The following is a 20,400-nucleotide window of genomic DNA, read 5'->3' on the forward strand; positions in this document are numbered from 1 at the left end:
TACACCCGCCGCCTCCTTAAATAACCACCGGAATAGCAGGAATCATGACAGAAGGTAAAATTACCGATTGGTGCTAGTTAAAAGAAAATTGTTATTGAAAGAGTTAAAATCTTATGGTAAAGAACTGTTTCTGTGTGTAAGGGTCTTTTCTAACGTGTTTGGGATTATTTACTGACAAAGTGCAGAAGTAACAATGTACAAAAACTCCAGAGCAAGAAATCAGAGAGATCATTTAGATTGTCAGTCTCATAGTAATGTGAATAGTGTGTACAGATGGCCTGCTCAGGCACTACCCCTTCTGGTAGAGCCAACCCCCATACGGTGCCCATATTAGTAGTAATTCCTGTGGTCACTTTGGTTGTCTGGTCACTGTTCACTCATGTGTGCCAAAAATGAAAGCAAATCCATCAGACATCTATATGGACTGCAGATGATGATGGTACTATGCCTGTTTTTGCAATCATCATATGACTGCACTAATTGTGATCCAGCACAAATCTGCCCTTGTACCGGCAATATCAAGGAAGACTCATTCTAAATATTCTTATTCTATTAGGATTTTCAATTTTAGTTTCCTAGTCCCAAAAAAGAAATCTGACCATAACAGATGCATATTGATCAAAAGTTACAATAAATCACCATATGTATAAAAATAAGAGGAGGGGGTGGGGAATCAAGCAAATGTGGGTGGTAGAATGATGAGGGCTGTGGACAGTGTTCCAATAAAGAAACAATATAAAAATAGTCATATCACTATTTTAAGTCAGGCCTAGACAGTTATCCCACACCATATGTAATATTTTTATTTGGTCCGGGAGTCTGACTGTCAAGAGTCCCATCATCCTGAGGTAGTGAAGAATTAGTGACGGAGGCTCCGCCTGATTCCAGCAAGCTGACACAGGACACCTTGAGCACTTACAATATCATTATACATTCTTCTGATTTCTGAAACTAAGGAATGTAAACAAATCTATGGTAACAGTCGGTCAAATTGAAGGGCCAAATACCATTTCTATAGCACTATCTCACCTAATATAGGACTCCGTGCTGCTGGCTCCAACGAGCTGATGCTGGGTCAGGTAGGTGTTGTGGGAGCTGGAGATGAAGTAATGGCTCAGGGGTTGAGTCATGTCCAGGTGTACACACCTGTGCTCCTGACTGAAGATGTCTCCCTCCGTTGAGAGCAGGTACATCATGAAGCCTTCTTGCATCATCAGGTCATGCTGTTTGGCTGAGGGTAGGTTTCAGGAGAGGAGAGAGTTGGTGAAAACACTGGACTTGACCCTACAGTAGGGGGGGACATTGAATAACAGTGCAGAAGGAGGGGAACTACTGAAGTAAAGGACATTTACAATCTGCAAAATATGTAAGTATGCTGAGCATTTGTATTTTGCATCTCAACTACCTCTTACTTTCCGGCTTGCACATAACAGGATTTGTAGAATTGACTCCCCACATTTCCGGTTGAGGAATGTACCCAGAGAAGAGCTCTGCTTGAGCTTTTGTGGGTCGAGCTAGAAATGCCCAGGGTGGAAATAGTCTAAAAGTCCACGCTACTGTCACCATAGGACCACTCACTTCATCGATTCTATCTTTACCTTTCTCTCCTAAAATACTCCTCATTTAAATACTAAGTAAACCATTAGATTAAGAGGACAATGTGCCAACATAGGTTTAGAATGTGTAGAAGATGTCGCTTTGAAAGTATGGTTTTCATCAAATGCAAGGACATATAGAAAGCCACCAACAGGAGAAAAAGGGCACTGCGGATGTCCTCAAACCAAGGATTGCCCTTATAAGTGTGCCTTCTATACCTTTTGAATCTCTTTGAAATATCTAGCCATGCAAAATTACATTTTTTTTTTTGCAAGCAGATGTGACATGAGGCGTAGAAGTGAGCCAGTCACACTTAGTAATCAGCACCTATGATTCTTCCAGGAACTTCCATACATTTGGCCCGCAAATCCATACATTATAAATGGGTGCATTAATGCAAAAGTAAGCACATGACATTGAAAATGTAATTTTGATTGTTGATCTGCAGTTTTGCAATTCATGAATGATTCTTAGGGGTATATTTACAATACTGCAGGTTTGAAAAAGTGGAGATGTTGCCTACAGCAACCAATCAAATCCTTGCTTTCATTTATTTAGTGCATTCTACAAAATTACAGGTTGAATCTGATTGGTTGCTATAGGCAACATCTTCACTTTTATAAAAATTGCAGTTTAGTAAATATACCCCTTCTATGTCTATAAAATCTTGCAACTTAAAAATGTGAAAAAATTCAAATCAGTGTACATGTGTGGTATTTATGATTATCACACTTTATATTATTAACACATTAAGCAGCTCTATGTTTCTGTTTATCAAAATTACCACTTCAACAAGGTAATTCTATACTGTAGGCTATTATAAGCTGGGACCTCTCTACCCTTTGTCTCACGTTTACACCTCCTTTGTTAACAAGTCTTTACTTGTTCTGTTTTCCTGTGTATCTTGTATGGTTTGTAACTGACTGTCAGACGCTGTGTCCTTTTGTGGAGCCTTACAAATAAACAATGATAACAATTCCTTAGATAAATAGACAGACAGAGAACTATATAACAATAGATAGACAGATGGTTAATCTACTGGCATTGTTAAACTGGGTACACACTACAGGTTTTTCACCTGATTATTGTGCCATTTACATGATAAACGACTGTTAGGTCAGATATCGCATTAGTGTGTATGCTCCCACTATCATGTTATATCACATCAAAGCACAGCGTATCATTTCATTTGATTTTAGAATCGTCAAAGATATTGCATCAGGAGAAAACTTCTGTCGTGTGTATCTAGCTTAACTCTATATATAAAGTTTTTCGAAAGCATTATGTACGGAAGTGAGCTGGAAAGTGTGGGAGAGTTTCCTGAATATCAGGACTTCCCGAAATTTGGGAGCGTCCCAGATATTACGGGAAAGTAGTCAAGTATGATTAAGATGTGTGTGATTCAGGTGTTTTGTAACCCACTGGATTGCTGTTTGTGTGCTTACATGGGCGCATGCTTTAGTTCTATGAATGAACTGGTAGATCAAGGAGAACAGGTTTACTACACTGAGAATGACAGCACTTGAACAAGGCAGCTACACAGATTCCTGTGCCCCTGTCACTAGGTCATTCAAGTAGAGAAATATATTTGTCTATGGGGAAACAAATGTTGTACATCATATGAAACACAGATTTGTAATATTAAGCATTAAATCTACCTTGCCTCTAAACCTGTGCCTGAAATATAAGCCTTACTCTGCTGTATTTTACTAACATAAACTCACTTTATCATACCATTAAGTCATTATAAAATAATATCTCTGTTTGAAATGATACAAATGCATGTAAAATAAGAAAGACACTATCCTCAGTGTTTCAGTTGTCAGAAAATGTCAGTAATGAAAGTGAAATTGAATTCTCACCAGTGTTAGTGGCTTAAAAATTACAATAGTTGGAAAGTCTAATTATGTTCCAATAACGTTCATTCACTGACCATTTGCAAATTCTATTAATTTTGTCCACATGGTTCCAACTGTTCTATAACTGAAGACACAGAACAAATATACATGTACTTAATGTGTAATGTACTAGTGGAGTACAAGGGATAATTCACGCAGACAGATTTGGGAGGGAAGGGCAGTTAAGTAAGATGGATCTATGAGAAGCATCCAGGATCAGTGACATTCTTATGTCTTTGTAAAACTTATGGATGGAATCATTTGTCCTATATAAAGTTTAACACCTTAACACCTGTTTAGACACTTGCCCCAGTCTCTACTCACACCCACCTTGCTTTGTCTCTACTTCAAACTAAGTTAATAATCTGTCTGTTACTGGTAAGAGATTTGTGTTCCAACTCATTGCAGCAGAATACTGATTAACTGTGCTAGGTATCACTGACACAATAACATAACCACTCTCCTGTATGTGACATTGACTCCACAACACAGCCACTCTGAATGAGAGGCATTCTTTTTTTTGTGGCAGTGAAAAAATGAGACAGCGATTCTCTGGTGACAGTGAAAGAATGAAACCACCTCATACCCACCCGCCCCATCTGGCTTATCTACCTTGTCTTCATTCTCCCCTGTCTCTGGGGTTGAATTGCGTGCCCTTCTATCCTCCTCTCTACTCTCCACTTTCCCCCTAAGCCAGCGATTCCCAGAGTGTGCGCCGCGGCTCCCAGGGGTGCCGCGGCGCTGTCACAGGGGTGCCGTAGCCAGTAAGAAAAAAACCCACAAAACTTACCAATCCGGCATCCTCCTCCTTTCTCGCTTCTCACTGAATGTCGGATGTGACGTCATCACGTCCGATATGTTCAGTGAGAAGCAGCAGAGAGAGGAGGATACCGGGTCCCAGGCATGCCGGATTGGTAAGTTTTGTAGGGTTTTTTTTCTTCCTGGCCGCGGCACCCCTGTGATGACAGAAGAAAGAAGAAAGAAGGCCAAGTATGGTAAGTACAGAAAGGGAAGGAGGGGGCAGAGTGAGGATAAGGAGGGGCAGAGTGAGGATGAAGAGGGGCAGAGTGAGGATGAAAAGGGGCAGAGTGAGGATGAAAAGGGGCAGAGTGTGAATGAAGAGGGGCAGAGTGTGGATGAAGAGGGGCAGAGTGTGGATGAAGAGGGGCAGAGTGTGGATGAAGGGGGCACCGAGTGTGTGGATGAAGGGGGCACCGAGTTTGTGGATAAAGGGCACACCATGTGTGGATGAAGGGGGCACCTTGTGTGTGGATGAAGGGGGCACCGAGTGTGTGGATGAAGGAGGGCACAGAGTGTGTGGATGAAGGAGGGCACAGAGTGTGTGGATGAAGGAGGGCACAGAGTGTGTGGATGAAGGAGGGCACAGAGTGTGTGGATGAAGGAGGGCACAGAGTGTGTGTATATGAAGAGGGCACAGAGTGTGTGTATGTGAAGAGGGCACAGAGTGTGTGTATGAAGGAGGGCACAGAGTGTGTATGAAGGAGGGCACAGAGTGTGTGTATGAAGGGGCCACAGAGTGTGTGTATGAAGGGGGCACAGAGTGTGTGGATGAAGGAGGGCACAGATTGTGTGGATGAAGGGTTGCACAGAGTGTGTGGATGAGGGGTTGCACAGAGTGTGTGGATGAAGGGTTGCACAGAGTGTGTGGATGAAGGGTTGCACAGAGTGTGTGGATGAAGGGGGCACCGAGTGTGTGGATGAAGGGCACACCATGTGTGGATGAAGGGGGCACCGAGTGTGTGGATGAAGGGGGCGCCGAGTGTGTGGATGAAGGGGGCGCCGAGTGTGTGGATGAAGGGCGCACCGAGCGTGTGGATGAAGGAGGGCACATAGTGTGTTGATGAAGGGGGCAGAGTGTGTGGATGAAGGGGGCACAGAGTGTGTGTATATGAAGAGGGCACAGAGTGTGTGTATATGAAGGAGGGCAAAGAGTGTGTGTATGAAGGGGCCACAGAGTGTGCGGATGAAGGGGGCACAGAGTGTGTGGATGAAGGGAGCAGAGTGTGTGTATGAAGAGGGCACAGAGTGTGTGGATGAAGGAGGGCACAGAGTGTGTGAATGAAGGAGGGCACAGAGTGTGTGGATGAAGGGGTCACAAAGTGTGTGGATAAAGAGGGCACAATGTGTGTATGAAGGGCGCACAGAGTGTGTGTATGAAGGGGGCACAGAGTGTGTGGATGAAGGAGGGCACAGAGTGTGTGGATGAGGGGTTGCACAGAGTGTGTGGATGAAGGGTTGCACAGAGTGTGTGGATGAAGGGCGCGCAGAGTGTGTGTATGAAGGGCGCGCAGAGTGTGTGGATGAAGGAGGGCACAGAGTGTGTGGATGAAGGAGGGGACAGAGTGTGTGTATGAAGGGCGCGCAGAGTGTGTGTATGAAGGGCGCGCAGAGTGTGAGGAGGAAGGGGGCACAGAGTGTGTGTATGAAGGGCGCGCAGAGTGTGAGGAGGAAGGGGGCACAGAGTGTGTGGATGAAGGGGGCACCGAGTGTGTGGATGAAGGGCACACCATGTGTGGATGAAGGGGGCACAGAGTGTGTGGATGAAGGGGGCGCCGTGTGTGTGGATGAAGGGGGCACCGAGCGTGTGGATGAAGAAGGGCACAGAGTGTGTTGATGAAGGGGGCAGAGTGTGTGGATGAAGGGGGCACAGAGTGTGTGTATGAAGGGGCCACAGAGTGTGTGTATGAAGAGGGCACAGAGTGTGTGTATGAAGAGGGCACAGAGTGTGTGTATGAAGAGGGCACAGAGTGTGTGGATGAAGGAGGGCACAGAGTGTGTGGATGAAGGAGGGCACAGAGTGTGTGGATGAAGGGGCCACAGAGTGTGTGGATGAAGGGGGCACAAAGTGTGTGTATGAAGGGCGCACAGAGTGTGTGTATGAAGGGGGCACAGAGTGTGTGGATGAAGGAGGGCCCAGAGTGTGTGGATGAAGGGTTGCACAGAGTGTGTGGATGAGTGGTTGCACAGAGTGTGTGGATGAAGGGTTGCACAGAATGTGTGGATGAAGGGCGCGCAGAGTGTGTGTATGAAGGGCGCGCAGAGTGTGTGGATGAAGGAGGGCACAGAGTGTGTGGATGAAGGAGGGGACAGAGTGTGTGTATGAAGGGTGCACAGAGTGTGTGGATGAAGGGCGCACAGTGTGTGTGGATGAAGGGGGCACAGAGTGTGAGGATGAAGGAGGACACAGAGTGTGAGGATGAAGGAGGGCACAGAGTGTGTGTATGAAGGAGGGCACAGAGTGTGAGGATGAAGGAGGGCACAGAGTGTGAGGATGAAGGAGGGCACAGAGTGTGTGTATGAAGGAGGGCACAGAGTGTGAGGATGAAGGAGGGCACAGAGTGTGTGGATGAAGGGGGCCACAGAGTGTGAGGATGAAGGAGGACACAGAGTGTGTGGATGAAGGAGGGGACAGAGTGTGTGTATGAAGGGCGCGCAGAGTGTGTGTATGAAGGGCGCGCAGAGTGTGTGTATGAAGGGCGCACAGAGTGTGAGGAGGAAGGGGGCACAGAGTGTGTGGATGAAGGGGGCACCGAGTGTGTGGATGAAGGGCACACCATGTGTGGATGAAGGGGGCACAGAGTGTGTGGATGAAGGGGGTGCCGTGTGTGTGGATGAAGGGGGCACCGAGCGTGTGGATGAAGAAGGGCACAGAGTGTGTTGATGAAGGGGGCAGAATGTGTGGATGAAGGGGGCACAGAGTGTGTGTGTATATGAAGGAGGGCAAAGAGTGTGTGTATATGAAGGAGGGCAAAGAGTGTGTGTATGAAGGGGCCACAGAGTGTGTGTATGAAGGGGCCACAGAGTGTGTGTATGAAGAGGGCACAGAGTGTGTGTATGAAGAGGGCACAGAGTGTGTGGATGAAGGAGGGCACAGAGTGTGTGGATGAAGGAGGGCACAGAGTGTGTGGATGAAGGGGCCACAGAGTGTGTGGATGAAGGGGGCACAAAGTGTGTGTATGAAGGGCGCACAGAGTGTGTGTATGAAGGGGGCACAGAGTGTGTGGATGAAGGAGGGCACAGAGTGTGTGGATGAAGGGTTGCACAGAGTGTGTGGATGAGTGGTTACACAGAGTGTGTGGATGAAGGGTTGCACAGAATGTGTGTATGAAGGGCGCGCAGAGTGTGTGGATGAAGGAGGGCACAGAGTGTGTGGATGAAGGAGGGGACAGAGTGTGTGTATGAAGGGTGCACAGAGTGTGTGGATGAAGGGCGCACAGTGTGTGTGGATGAAGGGGGCACAGAGTGTGAGGATGAAGGAGGACACAGAGTGTGAGGATGAAGGAGGGCACAGAGTGTGTGTATGAAGGAGGGCACAGAGTGTGAGGATGAAGGAGGGCACAGAGTGTGAGGATGAAGGAGGGCACAGAGTGTGTGTATGAAGGAGGGCACAGAGTGTGAGGATGAAGGAGGGCACAGAGTGTGTGGATGAAGGGGCGCACAGAGTGTGAGGAGGAAGGGGGCACAGAGTGTGAGGATGAAGGAGGACACAGAGTGTGTGGATGAAGGAGGGGACAGAGTGTGTGTATGAAGGGCGCGCAGAGTGTGTGTATGAAGGGCGCACAGAGTGTGAGGAGGAAGGGGGCACAGAGTGTGTGTATGAAGGGTGCGCAGAGTGTGTGTATGAAGGGCGCACAGAGTGTGAGGAGGAAGGGGGCACAAAGTGTGTGGATGAAGGGGGCACCGAGTGTGTGGATGAAGGGCACACCATGTGTGGATGAAGATGGCACCGAGTGTGTGGATGAAGGGGGCGCCGTGTGTGTGGATGAAGGGGGCACCGAGCGTGTGGATGAAGAAGGGCACAGAGTGTGTTGATGAAGGGGGCAGAGTGTGTGGATGAAGGGGGCACAGAGTGTGTGTGTATATGAAGGAGGGCAAAGAGTGTGTGTATGAAGGGGCCACAGAGTGTGTGGATGAAGGGGCCACAGAGTGTGTGGATGAAGGGAGCAGAGTGTGTGTATGAAGAGGGCACAGAGTGTGTGGATGAAGGAGGGCACAGAGTGTGTGGATGAAGGAGGGCACAGAGTGTGTGGATGAAGGGGCCACAGAGTGTGTGGATGAAGGGGGCACAAAGTGTGTGTATGAAGGGCGCACAGAGTGTGTGGATGAAGGGTTGCACAGAGTGTGTGGATGAGGGGTTGCACAGAGTGTGTGGATGAAGGGTTGCACAGAGTGTGTGGATGAAGGGCGCGCAGAGTGTGTGTATGAAGGGCGCGCAGAGTGTGTGGATGAAGGAGGGCACAGAGTGTGTGGATGAAGGAGGGGACAGAGTGTGTGTATGAAGGGTGCACAGAGTGTGTGGATGAAGGGCGCACAGTGTGTGTGGATGAAGGGGGCACAGAGTGTGAGGATGAAGGAGGACACAGAGTGTGAGGATGAAGGAGGGCACAGAGTGTGTGTATGAAGGAGGGCACAGAGTGTGAGGATGAAGGAGGGCACAGAGTGTGTGGATGAAGGAGGGCACAGAGTGTGAGGATGAAGGAGGGCACAGAGTGTGTGGATGAAGGGGCGCACAGAGTGTGAGGAGGAAGGGTGCACAGAGTGTGAGGATAAAGGGGGGCACAGAGTGTGTGGAGGAAGGGGGGCACAGAGTGTGTGGAGGAAGGGGGCACATTGTGATCATGAAGGGGCACAGTGTAAAGATGAAGGGGCACAGTGTGATGATTTTTGTACCTGTTGTTTTATGTTGTTTGCTCTTATTCCGGTTAATATTAGCTGTAAATTATTCTTTGACAGAAATATAATTGAAAAAAAATATATAAAAATATTCTTTTCCCTTGGATTTATGTGTATTATTTTTGCAAACAATTTACTAAGTATTTCTGTCCTGACCTAAATACATATTATGTTATTTTTACCGAACTACTTATAAAACAGGACTGCTTGGTAATTATTTTGAAGGGGTGCCTTGAAAAAATTATGGAGACTCTAGGGGTGCCACAAACTTAAAAAGTTTGAGAACCACTGCACTACAGAATCCAGTTCAAACCCCTCACCCTACAAAGCCCTCAACCACTGTTCACCACACTACATCTACAATCATTTCTACACACACTCACTCTGCTAATGACTGTTATTGACTGCTGCCTAACCTCCCCACAGATTACCTCTTCCCACTCCGGCCTTCAGGATTTCTTCTGCACTGCTCCCAACCTTTGGAATGCACTTCCACGCCCATTTAGGCTATCCATCAGTCTCCAAGGCTTCAAACGTGCCTTAAAACCTCACCTCTTCATTAATGCCCATCAGCCCCCCTCCTAACTCTGCCACCTCCACATGCCAACGTCTGCCCCAACTCAGCTTCCCCCACTTTGTGTCTGCAACTCCCCTCTAGGATGCTAGCTCTCACAAGCAGGGCCCTCTCTCCTAGTGTTTTCATTACGTAATTATGTAATTTTGTGGGCTGTAATTATGTAATTTTGATGTTTGTAGTTATGTATTTTGTATCTATGTAATGTTGTTCTTTGTTCAAAACCTCCTATGTAAGGCAATATAATTTATTTAAAGTTACATTTTTTTTCTGATATCTCTATGGGGTAAATGTATCAAGCTGCAGGTATGAAAAGTGGAGATGTTACCTATAGCAACCAATCAGATTCTAGTTATCATTTATTTAGTACATTCTACAAAATGACAGCTAGAATCTGAGTGGTAGCAAATGAAACATCTCCAATTTTCAAACCCACAGGAAACTCGCAGCTTGATACATTTACCCCTATATCATTAGATGAATCATTATTCAATAATGTCCCAATACTAACATGCTACCTGTGGCTCCCACTAACCTAAGAAACCTAAACCATATCTATGTGTCCTACAAGTGGTATTTCCTTTAAACCAAGCTTGGGCAACATGTGGCTGTCCAACTTTTGTGAAACTACAACTCCCAATATGCCCATTCTAGGATTTGTTGTTCCAAAATACCTGGAGAGCTACTGGATGCTTACCCCTGCTCTAAACCATGAATTTTGGATTATAACATTTCCACAGTGCAGAGCTGCATTAGCAATTTATGCACTCCATTTTTTATAACCAGACCTTTTTACTACTTTACTTGTCAGGGTAATGAAAAATGCCATGCAATCTACCTTTTTCATTAAGCTCGTACTTGTGGATAATCTCTCGCGCTCTCTCCACAGTTGCCTTCTCTCCTTGATGCTGCAGGAACTCCTGCAGCTCCTCTACAGACAGTACTCGGTCCTCTCCAGAGTAACGGTGAAATATCTCTTCCAGCTCTGGCCGATGCATGAGCTGAGTACAAAACTCCTCTATTTCACAGTCTTCCAGGGTATCTGTATTGGAGCGATCACACTTCTATAGAAGGAAGAAAACGGGTTGATTTTACATTAAATCTGATAAGTGTCTTTCTCTTAACACAATCACATTGTACCGTGTGTGCCGTAATCATGTGAAACTACAGAATTCAGTACAATCAAAATATTGGTATAATAAAAATCTTTATGTGGGTGGAGCAATCTTAAGATCTTACATGTTATCCTATTCATTTCTGGTAGAGTTGTGAACAAATGTGTATTGTATGTGGTTACATTAGGAGGTGACTGTAACAATTAAGTAATTTCAATGAAAACATAGAGCTTGGAAATCGTGTAAACTGTTTACACATCTGAACATTTGGACAAATGGTAACTACAAAAAAGTAAATGTAGACTAATGTTGATCAAGTCACATCCCGTCCTATCTGCTATTAAAGGGAACATACTGTATATATTTTCTTCACAGTTAGGGGTTACTTTCTGTATATGATCCATAACATCTATGGGCACGAGTTACACAGCATACAGACGGTATTTCTAAAATCTGGTACACAGGAAAAATTTCAACTAGACTCTGGGCCTGAGTTATTAAGGAGAGCAAGGCAAAATAAAGGAGTACATTTTCTCCTGGACAAACAATGTTACAATTCAAGGGGTGTAAATTAGTTTATTATTTTGTATGCAAGGAAAATACCGGCTGCTTTTTCCATATCTGCCTACTCTCCCGGAATTCCCGGGAGGCCCCCGAACTTCGTGGAGTCCTCACGGACTCCCGGAAGAGTAGGTAAAAATCCCGAAATTTGGCGAAATTCACGGCAGTGAATGGAGGGGGCGGGGCTTAATTGCATCATTAAGCCACATAACTTCTCCCCCGATCTCCCGGGGGAGAAATCTTAAAAGTGGGCATGTATGGCTTTTTCATGTAGCACACAAATACTTGATAGCTTTATTTCTACACTGAAATTTATAGTTGATCTAGCCGTGCCCTACCCTAACTATAAATCTGTCCCCACATTTTATATTTACCTCCCCCTCCAATGCAACATGGTTTTGCCTAGGTGCAAAATTACTCCTTTTTTTTTTTGCTTTGCTCTCCTTAATGACTCAGGCCCTTTGACTGTAAATGTTTGTACAGCTTAGAAAATAGAAGCAATCATCTGATTAATTACTATTCTTCACATAAAAAATAATATATATATTTGGAGTCAGATGTTACTTAGTGACGTCCACATGTTGTCAATACGTTAGAAACAGAGAGCAGGAGACATCACAGTGGCCTACAGACATGTTGACTGGAACCATCTCAGTCCTCAGCCAATCAATACACCTGCTTATAATATTCTTCAATAACTTATACAATATACAAAGAACAGATGTTGTGAAATGCATCCACAGTAAAAGAAAAACAAAATAGAAGTAGTACTGTGCATAGTCAGCTTGTTTAGCATTTAGAGTCTCAAGGAGTTAACTTATTATCAAGCAGAGAACATGCTAAGGACACTTGCTGTTGCACTGACTCTGGCAGATGCTCAAGCTAGCAGAGTGATTGGGTGTGTGCCGCTCGGGCAGTCTAAATATAGTCACCAGTTTCTGCCAAAAAGACCACAGGCTGAGGCAGCTTCAGTATAATTGTAAAGCAATCGTCAGGCGATGCTGACAACTTCTGATCATGGAGGCAAGCAAAGGGGACTGGCCCACGATAGATCGGCAGCATCTCACATTGCCCTTCCCTGTGATGAAGAGGTCCAAATGCACATATCTTCTGCCACAGGCAACCTTTTACTAGCCGCACCATACGCTAACCTTTGCAACCTTCAATCCCCCCAATCCCTACTGAATCCCATTTGCAAATTATAAAAAAAGAAATAATTCAGCTCAAATTGAGCCCATGGTTCAAGGTTGTTAATATCTAAATAATTGCTTATTAATATACAAAATAAAAGAAATAAGAACAATGTACAAAATGAGCAAAGTACTACCCAGATCACTCTATTAATTAGAGTGCTGGAATACTAAGTCTCTTTGGAATCAAGTCATCATTCCAGCAGAATTCAGCATTCAACTGGTTGCTAAGGCCAATCATCCACCAATCAAATGTGGCCAGTAACCACAAGACGGCTTCTAGTACTCTGATAGATGAATAGTGCCAGGCATTCACCAGAGTGTCGAATAACACTAGTCAATCCCTGCACTGATTGGTGAATGGTGTACATATGCACATAGACAATCCCTGCACTGGTTGGTGAATGGCCTACATATGCACATAGTGCATATGTCAGCTTTGTGGCACTTCCTCTCTTTCATGCCAAGAGAGACAGAAAGGGACTGCAAAGCAATAGAGATCTAGGGGTCTGCAATGTAAAGTCAGCAGAGATCTGGGGTCTGCATTGTAAAGTCAGCAGAGATCTGGGGTCTGCAGTGTAAAGTCAGCAGAGATCTGTTGAAAGTCAGCTGTGATCTGGGGTCTGCACTGTAAAGTCAGCAGAGATCTGGGGTCTGCATTGTAAAGTCAGCAGAGATATGGGGTCTGCATTGTAAAGTCTGCAGAGATCTGGGGTCTGCATTGTAAAGTCAGCAGAGATCTGAGGTCTAATTATAAAGCAATTTGAGATTAGGGACATTGTGGTCATCATCATCATGATCACCATTTATTTTTATAGTGCCACTAATTCCGCAGCGTTGTACAGAGAACTCGCTCACATCAGTCCCTGTCCCATTGGAGCTTACAGTCTAAATTTCCTAACACACACACAGACAGACAGAGAGAGACTAGGGTCAATTTGATAGCAGCCAATTAACCTACTAGTATGTTTTTGGAGTGAAACCGGAGCACCCGGAGGAAACTCACGTAAACACAGGGAGACCATACAAACTCCACACAGATAAGGCCATGGTTGGGAATTGAACTCATGACCCCAGTGCTGTGAGGCAGAAGTGCTAACCACTAAGCCACCCTGCTGCCCTACTGGTCTTTCCACATATCTGGGACTGCTCCTGAAGTTTAGTGGGAACGCACTTGCATGATGGCTGGAATGGCCTCTTACAGCAGCAATGCAGTAAGAAAGTTTTATATACCTACACTACATTCTGCTGAGAAGGAAGCCTCAATCTTTTCTCAGTGTTGCCCCTTCTGACAATCTTTAAAGGAAAGACCTTTTAAAACATGTCTTTATTTATTGTGAGGCCTGCTTGTTAATCAACTAGCAGGGTTTGGATGCAAGAGATATCAGCCAGGAGGGAGCTAGGAGGAGTTACACATTATAACAAATATTTTTTTGTTGTTATGACCATGGTGATTACAGCTAAGCAAAGCGCACAACATATATAGAGGGTCAGAGTGGAGTTTAAGCGTATGGATCACCATTTGGAATTGCATTTAATGCTATTGTTGATTGATACTGCTGTAACTGGGGTTTATAAATAAAACTATAGGTTTTACTACGGAGAAGTCATTGTGAGAGACTCACACATGACAGATCTTCTACAACATTGCCACCGATATATACAGTTTACAGTATATAGAATACAGTTTACAGCATATATTGGTGGCAATGGTGTGCAAGGCCTAGGATAAGTGTTTAATAACCACTGGCACAGATACAACATTGAATGACTAGAAGTCTTGCCCATGCCATACCCACAAGGACTTCACAAGTGACACCGAGTACGTCACTCCCACTATAACACAGGATTATTATTTTGTGGAGCAGTATATATAACCAATGTTTCTGTATAAAAATATTTAAACAATATTACACAACATATATGCTGCAAGTGAAGTGGCTTTCTTTTAATCTCTTACAAAAACATCTATACACACTTGTACACGAGTATAATGTACACGATAGATCACGAATAGTGTCACTAATCATTATTATATCCACAAAGTAGAAGCCACTAATTTATATTTTAACAGCAATTAAAATCACCTTTTTAATTCATTCATTTTGCTGCCCCCAAACAATCATCTACAGTACAAAAGAGAGCTGCCATAGGTTGCCTCATTATAGCTACATTCCTGCATATGTACACGTACAACATAGAAAAGCTCAATGGTGTCACCTTAAAGAGCGTGTAGGCGTAGATGTCATTCATATCAATATTTATCATCCTCAGCATGTGCTTCACTTCTTGAAAACTCATCTTTTCGTCCCCATCTCTGTCGGCTTGATGCAGATAATCCCGGATCCAAATGGAGCTCAGTCAAGGAAGACAATGCATAGAAGACACAGGGATATATGGAAATGACCTAACCAGCCCTTCATGACATATCGGTCATGCTTGCTGGAATACACCGGGCTGTAAACTCTAGCTCTAAATCACATACATCCTACTGCTCTTCTGCATGCACTTGGCTGTATTGTATAAACTATACCATGAACATTATGTGAAAGCAGATCTCCAATTATAGGTATGGGACTTTTTAATTCAAAGTCCTGCTTTCAACTTCAGCTGCTCAGTGATAATATATGCAGAAAGACAAGGTGCCTAAGTCATTAAGGAATGTAAATGCCAATAACATGCCTTATTATGCGTAAAATTGCTCTGTGCATACCCGGAAACAGACTGTACGCCAGTGAAAGCAAGTGTATCATCATCATAAGGTATTTATATATGTATGCAATTCATCTTCGAACACAAAGCACACTTCCAACAGCCTACGATTTCAAAGACGGAACACAGGAGGGAAGAGGCTTATGCACGTAGTCAAAGTATGGTAAGGGAGTACCAAGATTGGGCATATGCACATCTGTTCGTATCAAGCTCTGGGCATGTCTCAGGTACATGGTTTTCAGCTGTATCACTTTCACCAGCTACAGGGCAGATGTAAGTAGTGAAATTTACACTTATCTAATATAAATATAATGAGGAGTGGATAAAAGAATAAATATATTTACCACTTCCTTCTAAGAATTAAGTGTAATGAGATAAATAAAATAAGGCAGACATTCTCTGCTAACCTCTCAATCAGATACTGATTAGGACTATCATTGAAATAACTGTATGATCTAACTAACACTTAGCAACTTTTTATTTTCACTGCTTGTATTTTCACCTTTCACTGAGCACTCAAGAGTATTTCAACTTTTCACTTTTTCTCTATTATCTTATCATTTTTAATGAATTAACAGTAACGATTTGCTTATTAATAAATTTAATTCAGATACGCTACAAAATGTATTGGCTGTTAAGTGCACCACCTCAATAAAACCTGTTCTCTGCTTCCATGTACCCAATGGTATAGTAGTAGCATCTCCCTATAAAATGCAAGAAAAGTTAAGAAACTGTTATCATTTTAAATATGGAAGGGAGTCTACAGCCATACTAATGGAATATGGTGCGGTAGTGACACTTTTTTCTTATACATGTACATCATAAAGTGCAAGGATAATATGTCAAACTTATCATATAATATTCAATGCTCATATTGTGTAAGGTATATCATAACCATACATTCATGATTCATACGCTAAGCATGCTGATTTTGGAACAGTATAATTATCCAGCAGCAAACACAAACTGAATGCTGTGTAGAAAATACCTAGGAATACATAGAGCTGTGTTTGGCCACAATCTCAACCAAATTATTTATAACGGGTGAAGTCTCACTATGTCCTTTGTGTATTGAATTCTGGCTGCACATGTCTTCAAGATAGCTATTAATATATAACAAGATAATACTGTGATCAGTGGTCACAAAATAAATTGTCCTTACAGAACTTATCAGATTTAGCTCTAATTGACATGAAAGTAAATCTAATGCTTTAGAATTTGTTTGAATCTAGCTTTCATTTATTTAGTGCACTCTACAAAATGACAGCTAGAATCTGATTGGTTGCTATAGGCAACATCTCCACTTTTTCAAACCCGCAGTTTAGTAAATATATCCCCTGGAGTCTTTAAACCTGAACTTGTTTGCCTAGTAGCAAGAAAGCTTGGCTGTTCCCACTAGAACACGTGTATCTGCCATTACAGACTAATGTGATTGTCTGAGATATCATTTACATCAGTCCCTGCTCCATTGGAGCTTACAGTCTAAATTCTCTAAAACACATACATACAGACTATGCAGATATATGCAGTGTGCTCTACACCACACTGCATATATCTTTAGATACAAATATTTGTGTGCTGTTGTTATAGTATGCTCATAGCAATCTCAGGATACCTAGGCTCTGGTATCGTTAAGTATGAAATGCCGCTGGTTTGGTTACCTAAACTGGCATTGCTTCAATCTAACATGCCGCTATAATCTTAGTAAGGCCATTGGTGATGTGTGTGAAGCATTACCACACAGATTCCCCTTGACAGACATGTTTTTTTTAAATCAGCTTGTTCACAGGTAAGTCGAACAAGTCTACAGATCCCGATCCTCCTCTTTAAGTTCATGTTTTCAGGATTTCATTAATCATGAGCAGGTGAGTTCATCTATTTTTCTGGGTGAGTAATTATCCCATTTGTTGCTACAGACAGAAATCCTGAAAACAAGGCCTGTCTTGAGGACTGAGTTTGATGTGCAGGCACAACCACCACTAAACCTCTCAACCATTTCATGCTTCCATATATTTGCATCAGGATATTGAACCAACTTCTCTCTCTGGCTCATCACCACAGCTCTTTCCATGAGTTTCCGCAGTCCCTGCACCCAGCTATTGGCCTCCTGATCATTAGCTGCAGCCAGGTCTAAGTTTCTTCTCCTTCCCGTAAAGGAAATACTGAAACAACAGCTCTCTGGAAAACGAAGGCCATTTTTCCGGAGCCCTTCTGACTGTCGCCCCTCACGCACAGACTCAATGTGCAGAACAGAGACTGTAGAAGAAAAGACAGTAAGAGATTTGGATGGAGAAACACACATTTAAATTCAAACAAAATAAGGACGGAACGACATAGTAAAACTAATTCAATATAAGTAAAGCTATGCAAATAGTATTAGATAATAAATCAATAAAAGGTCATTATAAAATTACCAAGCTTAGCTCTTCTGACCCTAGTTTCTGAATCCTAAAATGCGAACCTTACCTGCTAAATATTTCTTAAACCTACAGCATGCCACATTTTGAATACATACAGTAGTGCGTGCCAGCGATGTGCGTCGGGCACATCCCTGCGTGTACTTTGCTTATGCCCATAGGTACTCACAGATCTGTTTGGAACGTGCCTTTTTTGCTCGGCTTTCATACCAGATGGTCATCCCGTCAGATTCAAGCCGATAAAGTCTTTGCTGCCGCCATCCTGGCTTAATCTTCCAGAGCTGGGAGCCAAGAAGCATGGTGTTCACATCTTCATCCTCTGAGAGGGCTGCAGAAAAACAGAAGATACCAAATAGATGTAAGAAGTCTCACTGTTGTTTAAAGGGACAAACGAAAAGAGCAAGATAGATAATAACAGTGATAGGTGGAAATCATTTACTTAACATTGTATTATTATTTCTACTGTCAATCACCATTTACATCATAGACTGTACAATTACTAAAAGATGGAGATACATATAAAAGATAAGAGAGATGTTAAAGCTTTGACCAACCCCTCATCTGTATATATTCCTCGTGTAACAAACAGGTGGGATCCTGGGACCATTGGTGTTACCTGATATCAGAAGCCAGACTGCGCTATTTGTCTGAAGGCAGCCACAACCATTCACAATGCAGAATGACTCAGTCCATCCATTCAATCTTCCAGAACAGAGTTATTCTGTGGTGTTTCGCTGCCATCAGTCAAACTGAGCTGTGGGGACCACAGGTGAGGACCCCCCTCCCATCAGCTACAATGAGGAGAGCAGGACATACAGAGTAGTGTTTGTCCAAAAGTGGTCAACCCCTTTAAATAACAAGTTTTGGGACATGGGTAATAATCAGGGTCTGATTATACAATAGGCTGATTCCTAGGGCACTAGGGCTTAAGAGGGGTGCTACATTTTTGGGGGTGCAAAATTGTGACAGGAAGAGGTATAAACTGAAATTAGTTTTAAAATATTTAAAAAAGAATAGTTGTTCTACAAAGTAAAAGAAAACATGAAAGAAAAATATAGTAAGGTTTGATTCTTGACATATTTCTATGGTCAAGGCTGAAGACAATGAGTAATCCTTGGGTGACACTTGAGTATAAATGAATAGGAGAGACAAGGATGCGATAGGAGCAGGTGTGACAGCTCCTTCCTGCTTCACACCTTCATCCTCAATAGCGCTTGTTTATGCCTCCGTTCTGCTGTACAGTTCTGATTTTAATGAAAATTAAATGAATGACAAGGATTGCTGTGACCCATTTAAAAAGCCAAGTGGAGCTGAGTTTTGAAAATACAGTACTTTTTAAACAAACAATGGTGGTGGAGAGTGGGGTGGGAAGGAAGCTGGATTTTAAATTAAGCAGTGTTTGTTTTTATCTACCGTGTATTAGCCTGATGTGGAAGACGAGGGGCGCTACAAGTGTGTTAGCCTGGGGCGGCCTGAGACGAGTTACATGTTTAGGATATGACAGAAGTATGGATGGCTTTTTATGTCCATGTTTAAACTGTGGTGATAACTGAGTAGTGTAGTAGATTAAAGGGTCAATTGGGTAGAATAACAACTCTCTCACTTCAAGCCTTCCTTCCTCACAGAATAATAGTTTTGTATCGTGTGCAATGAAACAGGTTTGTATATTTGTCCAGTCTGTTTAGGCAGATCACATAGCATCTCCATCACAAACTGTTTAGAGAGCAAGACCACAAACTAACATTGGAGACACCTGGGAAGCCTAGGGAAAGTAAAGGAAAGATAATATAAGCAAAACAATGTGGCGTATAGGCGGGACAATAAAGGGAAGGAATAGAATGTACAATGAATGATGCGGTAACAAAAGCTTGGAATGTGCTCTGAGAAAATGGAAGGAAAATATAGGAGGGAATGGAAGGATGAGAGCAAGGTGGTGGGAAGAAGAAAGAGGCAAGTAGAACATGAGTATTGAAAGGATGGAAAAAAAACTGCCAATCTGTGCCAAAACACTATATTCTCTGTAACTAGAATGTTTTCTAGCATTGCTCTATTCTGGTGCTCTATACAGTGAAATGCTTGCCATATATGCTGCAGTATCACAGGCGATATTGGACAATTATGCCTAACACAGTGTGCATAGCCTGAAAATGTCCTTGAGGCCCAATAATGATTATATCAAAATCAATAGCATCATAATTGGGCTTGTTTCTGTAACTGCAGTCAGAAGATGACCACAGATGGCCTCTATTGGCCTGTGTGCGAGTGACCCTGGAAGTGATCCAGCTGCTGTACCTGAGAGGCCAAACAGTTGGATCTTATCCAATTTCCCCATCTATACATTTGGATAAACAGAACCTATCCAACAGGTCCAGCTCAGTGCTTCCCTATTAGAATGACTAATACAGAATTAATAATGTCTGGATTTTCTCAGTCAACAATTCATAATTTCACAGTCAATCGACCTTTTCAGTTTGACAGATGAGACAGCTACATGATTGGTCAGGCTAAGATTCCCAAATAGCTCACCACCAAGGCTGATTAATATGCATTAATATGATTAATAATCAGAAGATGCTGTCAAGGTAAAGATACAAGCTTCATTCAATCAATTTAATCCTTTCTATCTTCTTCAGGCATCAGACA

The 20,400-nt window shown here is 43.2% G+C and overlaps 1 protein-coding gene across 1 annotated transcript in view; it reads right to left on the reverse strand.

Moving 5' to 3' along the window:
• Positions 1-20,400, reverse strand: part of PLCD3 (phospholipase C delta 3) — a 55,003-nt gene that overhangs the window by 17,377 nt on the left and 17,226 nt on the right. The window contains exons 2-6 of the mRNA XM_075177339.1: positions 17,927-18,085; positions 17,368-17,596; positions 14,849-14,978; positions 10,601-10,826; positions 1,030-1,231 (exon numbers count right to left, since the gene is read on the reverse strand). Coding sequence (XP_075033440.1) covers positions 1,030-1,231; positions 10,601-10,826; positions 14,849-14,978; positions 17,368-17,596; positions 17,927-18,085 — 946 coding nt within the window. The remainder of the gene's footprint in view (positions 1-1,029; positions 1,232-10,600; positions 10,827-14,848; positions 14,979-17,367; positions 17,597-17,926; positions 18,086-20,400) is intronic.

The sequence above is a fragment of the Mixophyes fleayi genome, chromosome 6, assembly GCF_038048845.1.
Source record: "Mixophyes fleayi isolate aMixFle1 chromosome 6, aMixFle1.hap1, whole genome shotgun sequence".
NCBI lineage: Eukaryota > Metazoa > Chordata > Amphibia > Anura > Limnodynastidae > Mixophyes > Mixophyes fleayi.